At 42.1% G+C, this 18,218-nt stretch overlaps 1 protein-coding gene across 1 annotated transcript; it reads left to right on the plus strand.

Annotated features, from left to right (window-relative positions):
- The first annotated feature begins 3,026 nt into the window (after window positions 1-3,026).
- On the plus strand, window positions 3,027-12,006 carry LOC135476896 (gamma-glutamylcyclotransferase-like). Its single transcript, XM_064757040.1, has 3 exons — window positions 3,027-3,143; window positions 11,029-11,162; window positions 11,733-12,006. The coding sequence occupies exons 1-3, from the start codon at window positions 3,027-3,029 to the stop codon at window positions 12,004-12,006; spliced, it is 525 nt and encodes a 174-aa protein (XP_064613110.1).
- The last annotated feature ends 6,212 nt before the right edge of the window (window positions 12,007-18,218 follow it).

Consider the following 18,218-nt stretch of genomic DNA (forward strand, 5'->3'; position numbering starts at 1 on the left):
TGGAGGTGTGTGTGGGGTGGGAGGGGGGGGGTGTGTAGGTGCACTAAGCCGGTTCCGTGTTCTCGGGAGTTTCATTATTGACGTCATTTCCGGATATTTCCGACCACTGACAGAGAAAAAAATGTACAAAATAGAGGCGTACTTAAGAGACATAAGATACATTCTGAAATGTTTAAAATCATTTAGACACAATTATCTTCACTTCTCTTAAAACCATAATAATAATAATAATTTATATTTCATTGCCATGTATTCTTTAAGTACTGGACTTAGCTAGCTACAAAATATAAGTTAGAGAACGCCATGTCAGTCTCGTGCACTTCTTCAGAGAAGATTCTCGTTTGAGAGAGATATGGTCTTATAAATCTCTTTATGTGAAAAATGTCACTGGATCGGGTTACGCTCATCGACCTTATGGACCGGGGCATCCGTGGATCAGTTGGTTAGCGCGCTAGCGCAGCGTATTGACCCAGGAGTCTCTCACCAATGCGGTGGCTGTGAGTTCAAGTCCAGCTCATGCTGGCATCCTCTCCGGCCGTATGCGGGAAGGTTTGTCAGCTACCTGCGGATGGTTGTGGGTCTCCCCCGGGTTCTGCCCCGTTTCCACCCACCATAATGCTGGCCGCCGTCGTATAAGTGAAATATTCTTGAGTACGGCGTAAAACAACAATCAAAAAAAAAAAAAACCTTATGGACCATTAATTGAAAGCCCCCACACCAAGTTCACTCAGTCTGAGATTTAATTTCTTTGGAAGTTAACCTAAAGGATAGAACTAAATTAACTATATGAAGGAGCCGCGAACCTTTAACCAAAGTATACACATCATCTGAAAGGCCATTTCGTGTACATTCCAGAAAAGCTTTACATCAGGTTTTTTTACATGGAGATGTTAAAGTTCTAACTTTCATGTATACGGATGCTTTGATATTTAACTGGAGCGAAGAGCTAAATATTCATCAAAGCGACAATGTGATAGTGTATGTAATGTGTTAATTTCCCTGCATTTTGTCCGTCCAGTGTATTTTGTATGATGAGCGTAAATATATCTTCATATATTACAAATACACATTGATATGTTTCATTATTTTTAGTCTTAATTCATTGGTTGATAAATTGATTGTTGGTTAATGTGTATTTTCTTTGCTTATTTTCTTTGATGTTTATGCTCAACAAGCCTCTATCCAAGTGTTTGTATGTTCCTCACGAAATCCGTTGGTTTCCTTCACCCCTCTAATTCCCCCCCCCCCCCCACACACACACACTTCCCTCAAGAAACTGATCACAGTTGTGTCAAGTGAAAGCTCAACATAATACGAGAGCTTAAAACCTATGGCATCTCAGCCTAACCGTTGTGTCGTTAAAAAAAGTTGATGCCCGTTGTGTTCAAAGCGTTACTCTTGTGGCCATTGGCGACTGTGTTAAGTCGCGTCTAAATCACCTTGAGGCCCTTCTGCCGTTTGCAGATGGCTTATTTTACACCAACGTGGTTATGCTCTGCGCGGTATAGATGACTTACTTTAGACAACACGGTATACACCTTGAGGTCCCTTTATGGGATGTAGATGAATTACTTTAGACAACACGGTATATACCTTGAGGTCCCTTTACGGGATGTGGATGAATTACTTTAGACAACACGGTATACACCTTGAGGCCCCTTTACGGGATGTGGATGACTTACTTTAGACAACACGGTATACACCTTGAGGCCCCTTTACGAAATGTAGATGACTTACTTTACACAACATGGTACCCACCCTGAGGTCACTTTACGGGATGTAGATGACTTACTTTGCACAACATAGTATGCATTTTGAGGTCCCTTTACGGGATGTGGATGACTTACTTCAGACAACACGGTATACACCTTGAGGTCCCTTTACGGGGTGTAGATGACGTACTTTAGACAACACGGTATACACCCTGAGGTCCCTTTACGGGATTTAGATGACTTACTTTGCACAACATGGTATGCATTTTGAGGTCCCTTTACAGGATGTTGGGGGCTTACCTTACACAACATTGTATGAACCTTGGGCCGTACAACGGGTTACAATCCATGAACTACATGTAGTTTGCAGAATGTACACTTCCAGTGAGCTTAGAAAATGTTTTATATTGAATAAAATATATTGATTACTAAAAATATGCGTAAACCAAGATGATAATTGATAAAACCTAGATTATGCCAGACTTTGAAATCAGGGTGTCGCACATGCACATTTTTCCTTAACTTCAGTCTATCTTACTCGTTACTTTCATGAACGTATTGTGTCTGAAAGGCAATAAGAAACTCGTTCTCCCCGAGGATAAACAGTCTTTAACCTGATATCAAACAATGCACGAACCAATGTTGGTTTATGTAATCATATCTTTGTTTGTAAGCACAGAGTAATAAACGAATTACAGCCTACAGAGTGAAACCAGCACAGCGACCACAGTGTGATAATTGGCAAACGGTCACACGAAGTGTCTCCTGTCAATTTACCTCAGTGAGCGTTTTATTCTAACTGTTCATTCAAATGAGTAAACAGTAGCAAATTACATGCCCTCTATAGAGCCTTGGCTGAGCAGAATTGGGTAAAGCAATGCAATGATGTTAATGGCAATTTATTAGGCATCTCTGATTTAGAATTACCCAAAGCCGATGGTTGGTAACCAATATTTTTAGCTGGCGTATTTCATCGGCTACACCTGTTTTAAAACAACTTCAAGCGCACATATCTGAGAAGCCCTCGCGTCCTTCTGCAGAGGATCTGGCACTGTAAGCAGAATTTTCAATCTAGTTGCAATAAGGAATCTATTACAGTGCTACGTCACAGAGACAGTAGGGGTCTCTCATAACGAAAACCCCAGACTACCCAGCCAGTATGACTAGCATATAACTTATACTTTTGCTGAAAATACCAGTATGGCAAAAGCCTTACAGGGGTGATAAAGTTATAAATACATGGCCAGCAGAGACTAAAATATCTCGAGGAGGTCATGTGAAGGTTATTATTACAACGTTCATACATGCAGCAAAATGGCTGACATCAAACTGAGATATTTTGCTTACGCCAGTAATCTGCTAGAGGAACGGGTGAACCACACCTTGGGAAATGATTCCTCTGCTAAAGTGATTGGTCCTGCTAAGTTACAGGTAAGCATACACGAGAGACTGAGATGTAATATAAAATACCATAGCAAAGAATAAAACCAGAGAAATGGTTACACGTAACCGGTGAAATACGTCTACGGCATACAGAGTAACACCAGATCAGTGACGACAGTGTGATAGCTGGCAAATGGTCACCCGTATTACCGGTGAAATACAGCTCAGTTTTACTCCGTTACGGTTTTATTCTACTGTTCGTGTAAATGCTTAAACACTAACAAATTAGTATACCGGTAGTAAAAAAAATTCACGTATATATATCCCGTGAAATACGACCTCTTTTAAGATTTCCTCGGTAGGTATTCAGAATGCGTCGCCGTAGTGATGTGTGCTTAGCGATTTGATAAGATAGTCTGCCTGGCTAGACTTGTTGGACAACCAGCCATAAGTATATTGAGATGCCACATGGAAGTTTTGCAGTTTGGCTACGCATAATTCGTTTTTTCTCAAATCCCCACCTTTATATCCCAATACCTAAATATACCTTTTTACCCTCAATCCCCAGTAGGCCTGTATACAATAAATAGACAGCAGAAGTACCGAACAAAGTAACCTTTCTGTATTTGTTCTAAATGAGCATTTATTCAAATTTATTTTAACATAAATCCCATTATCGCAATGAGAAAAACAAACTGTTTCTACAACGATCAAGCGGTACAAATTTCACTTAAATTTCACGAAGGCTTCAAGAAATGGCATGGGAATTTTTACAAAATGGTCCCAAAGTTTTGTACTGTACACAATTCCAGCGTTTTTGTTGGCATCCATGTAAGCAACAGTAACGGCATACATGTAGACCTCGTTGTAATTATACACTAACGATTGAAAGGTACTACAGTGTGGGTAAGAAGCACATGGTTACACTATCGACTGAAAATTACTAAGTATCGGTTAGAAACACATGCTTACAATATTATCGGCCATAAGTTACTGCAGTATCGGTTAGAAACGCATGGTTACTACATTATTGGTCAGAAGTTACTACAGTATCGGTTAGAAACACATGGTTACTACATTATCGGTCATAAGTTACTACAGTATCGGTTAGAAACACATGGTTACTACATTATCCTTTATAAGATACTATAGTATCGGTTAGAAACACATGGTTACTACATTATCGGTCATAAGTTACTACAGTATCGGTTAGAAACCGACAATACGTTACTACAGTATGGGTTAGTAACACATTGTTACTACATTATCGGTCATAAGTTACTACAATATCGATTAGAAACACATGGTTACTACATTATCGGTCATAAATTACTAAAGTATCGATTCGAAACACTTGGTTACAACATTATCGTTCATAAGTTACTACAATATCGATTAGAAACACATGGTTACTACATTGTCGGTCATAAGTTACCACAGTTTCTGTTAGAGACACATGATTACTACATTATCGTTTACAAGTTACTACAGTATCGGTTAGGAACACATGCTCACTGCATTACCAGCCATAAGTTACTACAGTATCGGTTCGAAACACTTGGTTACTACATTATCGTTCATAAGTTACTACAGTATCGGTTAGAAACACATGGTTACTACATTATCGGTCATAAGTTACTAAAGTAACGGTTAGAAACACATGGTTACTACATTATCGGTCATAAGTTACTACAGTATCGGTTAGAAACCGACAATACGTTACTACAGTATCGGTTAGAAACACATGGTTACTACATTATCGGTCATAAGTTACTAAAGTATCGATTCGAAACACTTGGTTACAACATTATCGGTCATAAGTTACTACAGTATCGATTCGAAACACTTGGTTACAACATTATCGGTCATAAGTTACTACAGTCTCGATTAGAAACACTTGGTTACAACATCATTGTTCATAAGTTACTACAATATTGGTTTTAAACACATGGTGACATGAATTATATTGTCATGTTAGAATATGAATAGCTGCAATCAAAGCGCAACTTTTGATTTTCGACAACAGATATCTGACGAATTCTTGGCCGTTACATTCCGGCCCCCTAATTAATGTTCTGCACGAACGCAATTATCAATAACACATTATCTCAAGACCAACAATTAGTTTCTGATAACATTCATGCTGACACATTAACAATTTTACTCTAAGCATTAAGCTTATACTTGTCCATCAACTTCAAGGAGGAAACATAATTTGCTGATGGGACGACGAAGAGTTCCACACTTCGTCCTTAGGATTACACTTCTTACAAAGCCTTTTCTGTCCTCGACAACACTGATAACTCGTCCCAAACACCACGAATTTCTGGGTTGATCGTCTGCAACAAGCACAAGGTCATACACCAGGTTCCTTTGGGCAACGTTCCATTTATGCCGTTCTTGCAGTAGTGGTAGGTATTGTCTAACCCATCGTTTCCAGAACGTGTCAGAAAGGTGTTGCATTTGGCGCCACTTACTCTGCATATAGTTGTCCTTCTTGTCGAATAACCCAACAGGGAGACTTTCGCCATGTCGATTCATCGATTCAGGTCATTTGGTGTGAGGGCTTCTAGATCATCCGCACTGTCTGGAACATTCGTGATTGGACGTCCATTTAGGATGGCCTCTACTTCGCAGAATATCGTCTGCAAACCTTCATCACTCATTTTGATCACCTGTTCATGCAGCAGGGAATGAAGTACCTTCCCAACGGATCTAATCATTCTTTCCCAAATTCCTCTGAAATCTGAGGCGGATGGTGGGTTAAATATCCACTTATCACGTGCTGTGATAGATTTTTCTCAATCTTGGACTGATTCCAGTGACTGATAACTTCACGGAGTTCATTTTCACCGGCAATGAAGTTGGACCCATTGTTCGATCGTATGATCCTAACCGGTCCCCGTCTCGCCACAAATCGCCTGATGGTGTTGATACAGAGTCTCTATCCAGAGAGTGCGCAATCTCAAGATGAACTGCCCTAATTGTGAGGCAGGTGAAGATCACGCCATATCGTTTGACTATATTTCGACCACGCTTAATTTCGAAAGGTCCGAAGTAGTCAACCCTAACATGAGCAAATGGTGTGGTCTCAGGAGTAAGCCTGTCTTTTGTTAAGTCTGCCATGCGTTGTTCACTTCTCTGTGCTCGGTACTTCCGACATAATACACACTTTGAAACGAGCTTCTTTATTTCTGGTCCTGCACCGATGATCCAATACCTCTCACGTAGAAAGACTAATATTGAGTTTCTCCCAAGATGGCCGACAGACTTGTGGGCATGCTGGAGCAGAAGTTGGGTGATAGGAGATCTAGGTATTATAATCTGATGCCGTGCGTCATACGAGATTTCAGCGCGACTCAGTCGTCCGCAGAAACGGAGAAGTCCCTCAGCTACAAATGAATCCGATTTGTAAATTGCGCTTGCAGCAAGAAGTCTGTCAGATTTGGCTTTTGGTGGATTCCTCAGAAGGCTATCGATCTCTGGTTGGAAGTGCTGTCTTTGCACGAAACGCAAGATGGCAGACTCTGCTCTTTGAAGAATTTCAACACTCAATGTCTCTGTCTTTCCTTTATCCTTTGATACCCTTTCTTTGTGGAGCCTTTTCATTTCGGCATCTACCATTTTCTCCTGTCTGTCAGCATTGGGCCCGCTGTTTGCAACTTTCTCTCGCAGATCTTTCCGCAATTGTCTCAGTCTGTGCAGGTTGTCCATGGCTTTCAGGAACCATCCAACTTTACATTTTAGCTTGGTCCACGAGGAGAAGTATGTTAAGGGATGGTCCATTATTTCACTTCAGGGCTTGGTCACTAATGACATTACAGTTTTCTTCACTTCCGGATCATCCGTAGGCAGAACGTGAGACTGTTTAGGGAGTTGTGGCCACTCACATTCTTCTTTCTAAAGGAATTCTGGACCACTGAACCAAGTGTCACTTTGCAAGAACTTATCTTCGATTTATCTTCGATTCGACATATCCCGATTGGTCAGTTTTTGTTGCATCTCGAATTCTTGTGACGCGGTTGGAGATGAATGTGTTGAAACGGCTGGTTTCATTCGCCAGGTACCTCAGTAGGGACATACTGTCTGTCCAGTTATACACCTTATCAATAGGACGCTTAAGTTCTCGGGGAATCATTTTGCCGATACGGACAGTTAGAGCTTGGGCTGTCAATTCCAAACGCAGTATGGTGTTATTCTTCAATGGGGTCACTCTTGATTTCCCATCACCAAGGAAGAGTGGATCCTGCCGTCAGTGTCACTTATTCGAAGATACGACACGACACCGCATCCAACATCGCTGGCATCGGCAAAATTGTGAAGTTGTCGACAGGAAAGAGGACCGAACCTTCCCCGCTGGTAACAGCAGGGCATTTCCACTTGTTCCAGGCGAGGTAAGTCGTTCAACCACTGTTTCCACTTTTGCAGGTTGTCCCCTGAAATCTCCTGATCCCAGTCCAGGCGTTGGCGATACAAGTCCTGTAAAATCACTCTGGCTGACAGAACAAAGGGTGAAGCAAATCCTAGGGGATCGTACACCAAACTGACGGTTGATAAAATTTCTCTTATGTTAGCAGATTGGTCTTTCAGAAATACCTTGAAACTCATCGTGTCAGATTGCACTTTCCAATACACACCGAGTGCTCTTTCATTAGGGAAGTCGTCTTTGTCCAAGTCAATGGTTTTGACTCCCTTAGCGCGGTTTTCGACTGGGACAGCATCCAACACTGCAGGGCTGATGCTTTTCCATTTGATTAAAATGGAAACCGCCTTTGGTGCACAAACTGCTCGTATCTTGGATTAACTTGACCGTCTTTTTTTTCATTCTCTGTGGATGTCAAGCAATCGTCGACGTAAAAGTTGTTCAGAAAGGTTTCAACGGCAATTTCACTGCACTGTCGGACGTTTTCCTCAGCTGACTTTCTCAAGGCGATGTTCGCACAGCGGGGGGATGACACAGCGCCGATGTACCGCCATTCTGTAAGGAACTGGTTCTAGGGTCTGCGTCCGGCCACCACAGGACAGTCGCAGTCACTTGGTGGGGCTTTCATTTGCTGAAACATTGCCTCCACGTCCGCCATAATGGCGATCCTGTCTTCGAAATCTGATCAAAACTGCAATCATGCTGTTCGTAAGATCTGGCCCTTGGAGCAACAAACTGTTCAAGGAGACCCCATCAAACACAACAGCACAATCAAATACTATCCGCATTTTCCCTGGTTTTTTAGGGTTTTAGGGTCCCATCGTCACGGTTGAGATCCTTCTCTGGAACTCATTCTGCATAGCCATTTTGCATCTTGGAAGACTTGAAGTCTTAATAATCCTCTTTAAACCTGGTGTCTTTTTTCATGCGTTTCTCTGTGCTTCTCAACCTCAGGAGGGCTTGAACGCGGTTATCAGGTAGTTTTACATTTGGCTGCCTGAATGGCAGTCCAATTTGGTAATGACCGTTCTTGAGTTTGATGGAGTTTTTGACCTGCTGCAGGAACTTGTTGTCTTCGACTGAGGTTTCTCTTTTGTCCTCAATGGTTCTTTCCGGAAAATCTAGATTAATAGACTGCTTAAGCAAGATGTGGAGCTCCTTCAAGCGTTCTGGTTCCTGGATACCCACCACGTCGACTCGGTTTACAGATCGATTCCTCTAGGGCCTTTCTTCGTCACATACCACATTCCACACAATCCAACCGAGACGTGTCAGTATGGCATGTGGACTTCCACTTGGGCCTGTTCTGATGTCGTATGGTGAGTAGACATCAGGGATGTGGTTACCAATCAACAGCCCTACTTCCGCATTAATCTCGGGGATACTCGATACCCTTAGATGTGGCCAGTCAAATACATCGTCATGGGTAGGAATGTGTTCCCTCGACACCGGAATTCTGTCTACAGTATAAAGTTTGGGAAGTGTTAGGAAGTTCCACAAAGTTCTCCATTTCTATTAAGTCCGAAACTTTGATCCTACGATTCCCTTTTCCGTACAAAAGGGAATCCTACTTCCCGGGTCAAAAAATGCGTACATTTCTATAGCTTTTGAACTGTTCTTTGACTTTTCTTTGACGGGAATCACAGCCATTCAACAAACAAAAACTTCGGCCCCCATACACGACTCAACTGACAGTAGAATTTTCGCTTGTGGTTGACGTTTCTTGCTTTATTTCTTTCAGATCCTTTTCGTCAAGGTGACATATAGTAGGTGCTGCCCATGACATTTTTCACATGTGAGCTTTCTACAGCAGTCGCTCTTCCTGTGGCCTCGTCTCAAGCAACCAAAGACCCTTGGTTCTCAGAAAGGCTGATCTTTCCTGGGGTGGCAATAGTTGAATTTTATGACAAATATCCAATGATAAATGCACAATCCTTAGTTATCTCCCCTGAATGGCTTTCTTGAGTTTGGCTCCCATTATCCTTACTTTCTTTAATGTCTACAGTCTCTGATGTCTTTGTGCGGGAGCTGCCTTTTCTGCGGTTCGTAGTGCCACGGGTTGAGCGTTGGGGATTGTTCGCCGCATGTCCCTTGTCAATCTGCATGGCATCACATCAGTATGTCGGATCATTGGTTTTTCTTGCCTCATCTTTCACCATATTCACAAGATGGTGGAATTTAACAGGGATCTCCTCAGATTTCAGCTTAAGTACAAGTGTTCGCCATTTGTCGTGGCAGTAAAAGGGTAGTTTTACCACAATCCTCTTCATATTGTCAGCATACTCCAGTACTTGAACGGCTTGAATAGTTGTCACAGCGTTTTCACATTCACACAAGAAGATGGAGAATTCGTCTAAAGCGGCTGGGTTGTCCGCTTTCACAGGTGACCAATCTAAGGCCTTCTTGACGAACGCATGCGCAATTACCTCATCACCGCCACAGCGTTCTTCTAGCTCTTTCAAAGCTGTGTAGTAGCCCTGATTGGCAGGCAAATAACTGAAACCAGTCAAAATTTTGTTTGTCTCCCCACTAATAAATTGTTCCAGATAATTCATACGCTCATCGTCAGTGTCAGTATTTTTGACCACCTTTAAAATGAATTGGCGCAGAAACTTTCTGTTCTCGAATGGATAACCGGAGAATTTGTTACTGTCACATACTAGTTTTCTGAAGTGACGAACAACAAACATGATAGCATTCTGTTCCATATTGTCTGGTGGAGGGGAACAGGGTGAAGCAGAATTTCTGTTTTTTACATCAGTTACATAACCATACTTATGTGAAGACATAGCATTTAAATCACATTCACCAGGCTTAACATTGTGTACATCATATTGCTCTTCTTTACTACTAAAAGGAAATATTCTCTGGCCTGTGGATTTAATTCACACACATCTTGTTTCATTTTAACATCTTCAGTGAAAGAAAATGTACTTAGTTGTGACTGTAACAACATGGACTCAGCATCATATGTACATTCAATTTTCTTCGGACATGTCTTGCAACATGTGACATATACAGCTGTACTTTGGTAGAACTCAGAGCACCTTCTTTCGCATATTCGGTATCGGACAGACATCCAAATCGTACTAAAAGCGTAACTGAACGTTGCACAAACAAAATGCGGAAAATGGACTAATTGTTGGCCGTGACATGACATTATGGCGGTTGGAGCCGAAACTGAATTAGCCGTTGTTCTTTTGAAGCACACGAGTGATACGTTACCAGTTTGCCCATATGGGCCTATTGTCATCGCAAATTAAGGCAGCGATGGACACCAGACTACACCTGCAGCTTAGACCCGAACTCTCAATCAAGAACACGCAACTGATCAGTCATAAGCAGTATAGCTGCAAATAGGTCAACCGAATGTCCCACACATTGGTTGCAAATGGTCAATCATGACTGTCACCGAGAATGAAATGAAAAGTAACGTTGTCACGAGAAGGGTTAATGGGATGTGTTGGATCCATGCATTACTCTATAGGCGGGAAACGTTCGCTATTTTAGGACTATGACTTGTGCTTCGACTACTACAGTGAGGAATGGAAAGGTTGCAAAGCCACGTGCCACTCAGCCCCGAGGAAGGTGCTCTGGGGGGTACTGTGGGAAGTGACGGCCGAGGATAAGGCGCTACTGGCACGGTAAGAATCAGTAGCATCACAGAGGTTTGATTCTTTGCGTAGTTGCATCGTCGTCAAGCATATTTAAGGTGCAACCAAAAATCTTAACTTATACAAATGTAGTGTAGCTCAGAAATGGTCAGAAAACAACGATACAGCTAGACATTCAGTTCTAACAGCGCAAAGTTTCAAACACATATTCTAAGCAAGCACATATTGTATAGTCTGGTGATATGACAACGATATCAAACAAACATACGTAAATCTGTATACGACATATCATGTTATTAATGAAATATTTTCACCTACTTTTTAAAATTTTTTTTTGCCAAATTACTTGCAGTTAAATGTTAAAATTGCAAGGTGGGCTTTCTTAGTTCTTCGGTGGTTTGTCTTCGGTGGTGTTTTGGGAATTGGTCTTGTGACGTCTTGCTTTGATTCACGGCTTGTACACGAATGTCTGTTTTGACGCATGAATTATGGACAATATAGTTCTTAGGTACGTCGTCAATGACGTCACACCGATTTTCTCTGGCCTAAAACGTATTCATTGTCAAATTAACCTATATACGAATTGTTTTTTAATTGCAGAGCGGAAGAAGTGTATCTCGGAAAGTATCGCGAGATTGAGGTTGATGTCACGACACCAGACGGCGACACCTATCGGTCTTTCTGCTATCAGCTGGGTGAGATAATGGACGCCAATGGTTTACCATCCCCTCAGTACAAAGACGTCATCGTTCGTGGGGCAAGACAAGCAGGTCTTCCGGAGGAATATATTAATCTATTAAAGCTGAAACCGGACAACGGATATTCTGGTCATGTGCAAATATACCAAGAGATTCTTCAATCTATTGCCAAGTGAAGAGCTACAGACTATGAGTCTGTCCCGTTGTGATGATATGCGTCGTACCTCACGCTGGGCAAATGACTACGGGTCTGTTCGACGCAAGTGTGAAACGCATGCCTATATTTATTCCACCGAATACGATTCGTATTTCCGTGTTCGTTTTTGCTGTAGTTAAGTCTCCTGTAGTCGGTTTGTCACGCATGTCATTTTAACTAAAGGCAGCACTTTCAGGATCAATAATGTTGTGGCTGTGAGTTCAAATCCAGCTCATGCTGGCTTCTCAGGTCGTAAATGTACGTAGGAAGGTCTCCCGGCAACCTGCCGATGATGAATAAATAAATCCACGGACAGCTGGAGAATGTTCTTGTTTGGAACGCACTGAAACAGTGAATTTTGCAAATACATCCCACTGGCGTGGTACATATTATCACAGAGTACGCTCTAAATCAGATGTTCAAATTACTTCCAGGCTGCTTCGACTTTGGGTTTTAAGTCAAAAGGTTTGCTACGTATCTTGCGGAGGTCGGTGGTTTACTACGGGTACTCTGTTTTCTTGTAGCCAATCTATAAACCTGACCGTCGTTATAGAGTGAGTGAGTGCTTTGGGTTTCACGTCGTACTTAACAACTTTTCAGTCATATGACGACGACGGAATCCTTTAAGTGCATGTAATGTGCCTCCTTGTTGCAGGACGGATTTACACCGCTCTTTTATTTAGTGCTGCTTCACTGAGACGACTTACCGAAGGCAAGTAAGCCGCCCCCGAGCCATTATACTGTTACGGGTCAACCAGTCGATACACTATGTTGAACGTCAAGCGAGGAAGTTGTAAGCAAAGGTGGTCGATAAGGCAAAGAAGCACGTGCTTTCTGGTGGTACTTCCATGGTATTGCCAAAAAGTTTAACGGTTTGGTTTGCGTGGTAAATTGGAATTCTGTCTGGACCTAGATACAAACAAGTAGACTGCGTGGTTGGCGGAATGACCCAGTTCTTGTAAAAGTTTAATTCGACGTTTTGTGATTTCTGCATGTAATTGTTCAACAGAACATAAACGGAACCAGTTTGGGAGTTGAACAGGGTTAACGGAGAAACCGTTCTTTCTTCGCCATTGTACTGACTATCCAATCTCAGAAATTGGTTCTTGGCGTCGAAATTTTCCAGAATCCATAAGCCTTTGCTACGATCGTGTCCCTACCGGTTTGATAAAAAATGCTGGCGTTGACAGACACGTGTGCGAGGAGGAACGCTACCGCTTGTTTCATCACTCCTCGATGGTTCAGAAAAGTGAACATGTGGGAATTGTGCATGAAGGCATATCCCACCTCACGAGGGAGGCAGGAGTTTGCGAATCGACGAACCTGCGACCTTGACCGCACTCGCTAGTGATGATAGGAACAGATTTCCCATCTTGCAGAAGACTGGCGTAGCTTTCTACCATGTCTATTACAGCGACTAAGCGATCTTCGTTGATGCCATGAAATTCGTGTGAATTCCCAGTGGAGTTTAGCGAATTGTAAGGATGGAAGGACAGGAAATCCAGATGTTCCAGCGTCATGTTCATGAAATCGCGCATCTGTCGCCAGAGAAAGAAATCCTTCTGATCCAAACTGGAAACCGCCCCTGTCTTCGTCGGTCCACCGACTTTGAGAAGCGGGTGCTTTGTGTGAAGTTTTTCGGCGACGATTTTGTGGAACGCGATAACAGTGTCCCACGTGACGTATTGGTAAAGCGTGTCTGGCTCGTTAATGACCTCGAAAAACGCAGGGATTTGTCCTTTTGTGTAGTTGTACACGGCGTCTACCAGTAACGCGATCATTTCAGCTCCAGCATTCAGGTTATTGGGGAAAACACCGCCATGTAAAGAGGTGTTCATCCATTTGGGCCAGAACTGACCTGAAAAGAAAAATAGATAATGGTGCATCATAAGTCATCGTAACTTTTGTTTAGTTTAATTTTATTTGATGATGTTTTGGCTCATACATTAGATATATTTCTTACAAAAATCCAGATAACCAACCACCTGATAAGCCTAGATTATGACCTTATTTTGAGCAAAATACATTAAATTGAATGTTTTGACAGTAAAGTACACAGCATGCAAGATGACCCATTTTATTTTAATGCCAAAACTTTTATCTTTTAGTATTTTCAATCGAGCGTTTCGTTAATTCGTTTCTGACGACCTCTGTCCATCCATAATTTGTGCAAAGAATCCTAGTATCCAGAGTAAATCACTGGCCCTTTCCAAGTAACCAATGAACTTTCACATACATAACGCACATGCGTCATAATGATAAACGCAGTACTAAAGAACATTTCACTTATACGACAGCGGCCGACATTGTGGTGGGAGGAAACCGGGTTCACGACCATTTGCAGGTTGCTGAGAGACCTCCCCATGTGCGGCCGGAGAGGAAGCCAGCATGATCTGGATTTGAACTCACAGCTATTGGTGGGAGACTCCTAGGCCATTATTTATTTATTTATTTGACTGGTGTTTTACGCTGTAGTCAAGAACATTTCAGTTATACGATGGCGACCAGCATTATGGTGGGAGAAAACCGGGCAGAGCCCGGTGAAAACTCACGACCATCCGCAGGTTTCCTGGGTCATTGCTTCATGCTGCCGTGCTAACCCCCTTGGCCATGCAGACCCCAGAAAAATCCGAATAACACAATAACATATGATTTCCCCGATCTGTGTCATACCACTCACAACTCACAATCGCTGCAATATTGCCTAAGTCACTCATATTCTTTGATTTCAAGTCTTTAACGTTTCGGCCCTTCAGATGTTCGTATAATGTTGGTAAAATATTTTAAGGGCTTTTAAAAAGTTAACTTTTTAAACTTGTTATTATCTTTTACTTCCATGACAATGTTCCGATTGTTTCAATATCCAGCTATATTGCTGAGGTAGGTTGAGCAGAACCTCTCTTGTAACGATGGGTCGCTAAAGTAGCTCAGATCAGGATAACCCCTTTTGCTTGGATCCTCTGTTGACTTGAGTAACCAATGAAAATATAAAATGACATTAAAGTACGTCGAGTCAGGATAATCCATATTGCTTTTATCGTCTGTTGACTTGAGTAAACAATGAAATGCTAAAACGACATTGAAGTGTCTCGGATCAGGATAACCCCCTTTGCGTGCTTCTTTTGCTGACTTGAATAACCAGTGAAAAGGTAAAACATTAAAGTACTTAGGATCAGGATAACCCCTTTTGCTTTAGTGTTCTGTTGACTTGAGTGACCAATGAAATGGTAAGACGACATTAAAGTGAACATAAAGTCTGCCACAGTATATACACAAAAAATATGATACAGAACACAGTTATCAAAGAAAACAACGTAAATAAATTCTGTAAAGTTTTGAAAGCATGTTCAGCACTGGGGACATGGCACCGACGGACAATTCACTCCGAGTAGCCATGTTGTAGAAGCCCCTATGAGCTTTGCCAATCACCAGCGCTGAAACTGTCACGTGATAATTCGCAGTCATGTCAAAAAAGAATATCAGCTGTAGGTGGTCAGTGTTGTTTCTTATAGTGGAGAGACAGATATCGATGCAATAAATTGGATTTTGCGGTTGGTTTAAGTGTTAAACTGATTCATTTTGAACCACACATTTATGAGCAGGAATCAGGGAACGGCTGCCCGTGTCATAATGTGTACATGTTGGGGAGGATAGTGCAGTAACTTGTCAGGGTGAGCTGGCAAGAAAACCACCTCGGGAGAGTCATTGCTTGAAGAAAAATATTGTAAATTTGCAACACTTTTCCTTAGCAAAGTCAGATTTATTACGAAAATATCTTCCCAAAATCCAAACGAAAGGGTCTACTATTATTAAAAAGGCCCTTCTATGTTCGGTAAATTCCGTAAGTCGGTACTGTCAGCTAGGCCAAATGCTTACGCACGTGCAAGACGAAGACGAGCAGGGCAGCTGAAACGCGACGCTTGTGTCCCCGAACATCGAATTGGCTAAGTGTCAAACTAAAAGAAACACTGGCCCTTTGAACACGGAACAGAGCTGATGCCCTTTGGTTAGGTATCAGGCACGTTTGCTTGTATTTCCCCACTGTCATACATTGATTGTTTGTTACTTGCTTTGTTGATTAGCGTGTAGACTTTTGAAAATATTTTTGAAGATTTCTGGAACACTACTTTATCAATTAATTCAGGTTTAGTGGCTGAATGTATGCTCACTTTGAAGTATCTTGGATCAAGATAACTCCTCTTGCGTGGGTCGTCTGTTAGCTCAAGTAGCCAGTTAAATGGTAAAATGACATTAAAGTTGTTCGGATCAGGATAACCCGTTTTGCTTGGGTCCTCTGTTGACTTGAGTAACCAATAAATATGTACAATTTTGTGATAATTAAAATGTATCACTATCTGCTAGTTTTCCAAGGAATGACGTTCGTCATCATGGGTGAAAGCTCAAGTTATCCCATGGTCTTTGTGTTTTTTGGTTACTTGCCACACGCGTTATACCATAATAACTCATTGGTTTAAACAATATATAGTTACGATGTTTATGTAAGTCTACACTGATTCCAAGAAAATGTGGTTGGAAAACTTTTTCTTATTGATAATGTTAAACATTGTTGTATAGACCAAGATTTCAGACCAAGACGACAATATTATCCAAAAACAATACATAGAGAGAGTGAGTGAGTGAGTGAGTGAGTGAGTGCTTGGGGTTTAAAATCGTACAATTTTTCAGTCATATGGCGACGAAGGAATTCTTAAGAGTGCATGCAATGTGCCTCCTTGTTAGAGGACGGATTTCCATCCTACTTATATCTAGTGCTGTTTCACCGAGACGTCGAAGGCAAGTAAGCGGCCCCGCCCGAGACATTATAATGATACGGGTCAACCAGAAACGCTAAGTTACAACTTCCTCTTTTTGTGACTATTTGTGTGTGCCGTTTTACATACAGGTCTCTCGTTAAGTGAATCAGAATGGCCCTTGTCAAAATGCTGTCGAAAATTTTGCCCGATCAACAGACCGACAAACCATGCAACCAACTGAACGTCCAACCGACATCTCAACCGACAGACAAGCAACCGTCCTACAAGCCGACAGGACGACCGGTAAACAGACATACGGGCAGTCAAAGCGACAAGCAACTGCTGGTCGGAGACAAAATACTGCTGCTACGGGTATGAACAAGTATAGTGGGAATCGTGAACATAACCCAACGACTACTCTGGGTGAGAGCAACGACTGCTCTGGGTGAGAGCTCAGAGCTTAAAATAAAATCAAACCACACCACACGATGTTATGTTTGTCCGCTACATTTTTGACCCACCTTGCCGTTTAACATCGGCCATGATGCACCTAACGATCGAGAAGCATGTCTGTAGGAAATGTCGAGATTTTGCGCGAATTGCGAATTTGCGCTTCTCATATAAATTTACGGTTACCAGTATTCAACAAACGCAAACCGACAGAAGCTGCCAGATCCCGCAGCAAGTCAACCGCTGAAATACGGGTCGAGCAAGATACTGACGAAAAATATGCAAATTTGTGCATATGTACAAACTTAACCACCTCCTTCCACGGACCCATGTCTTCAGTGTTTTTGCGTTCAGTAGTCAACTCGAGCAGACGAGCGTTTCGTGTCGTCATGCACCCAGGCCACATGGTAGAAGATAGGCTTCCAAAATTTAACCATAAGTCAGAGAGTGAGTGAATGCTTGGGGTTTAACGTCTTACTCAACAATTTTTCAGTCATATGACGACGAAGGAATCCTTAGGGTGCATGTACGTGTAATGTGCCTCCTTGTTGCAGGACGGATTTCCACCGCTCTTTTATTTAGTGCTGCTTCACTGAGACCGAAGGCAAGTAAGCCGCCCAGCCCGAGCCATTATACTGATACAGGTCAACCAGTTGTTGCACTATCTCCTTCATGCTGAACGCTAAGCGAGGAAGCTACAACTTCCTCTTTTAAAGTCTTAGGTGTAACTCGATCAAGGATTGATCCTGGATCTACCGGTCCCGAAGCGGGCGCTCTACCAACTGTGCTATCCGGGCCGGTCGTAAGTCAGAGAAAGCGACCGACTAATAAGAACTGCTTACTCGCACATATAAACACATAATATTATTTATACCCAACTCATGGCTAGGATTAAGATCGATGTCTTAATCATCTTTATCTTATGATCTTAATCATATGGAACAGGTAGTGCATGCAATTCATGTACAATATATAGTGACAACAAACT

The sequence above is a fragment of the Liolophura sinensis genome, chromosome 10 (genome assembly GCF_032854445.1).
Source record: "Liolophura sinensis isolate JHLJ2023 chromosome 10, CUHK_Ljap_v2, whole genome shotgun sequence".
Classification (NCBI taxonomy): domain Eukaryota; kingdom Metazoa; phylum Mollusca; class Polyplacophora; order Chitonida; family Chitonidae; genus Liolophura; species Liolophura sinensis.

Excerpts from the sequence above, each read along its gene's own strand:
- LOC135476896 (XM_064757040.1), top strand. The coding sequence starts at position 3,027 with ATGGCTGACATCAAACTGAGATATTTTGCTTACGCCAGTAATCTGCTA. Across the intron at positions 3,144-11,028 it reads TTGGTCCTGCTAAGTTACAG|GACTATGACTTGTGCTTCGA; the intron begins GTAAGCATACAC and ends TCGCTATTTTAG. Across the intron at positions 11,163-11,732 it reads GATAAGGCGCTACTGGCACG|AGCGGAAGAAGTGTATCTCG; the intron begins GTAAGAATCAGT and ends TTTTAATTGCAG.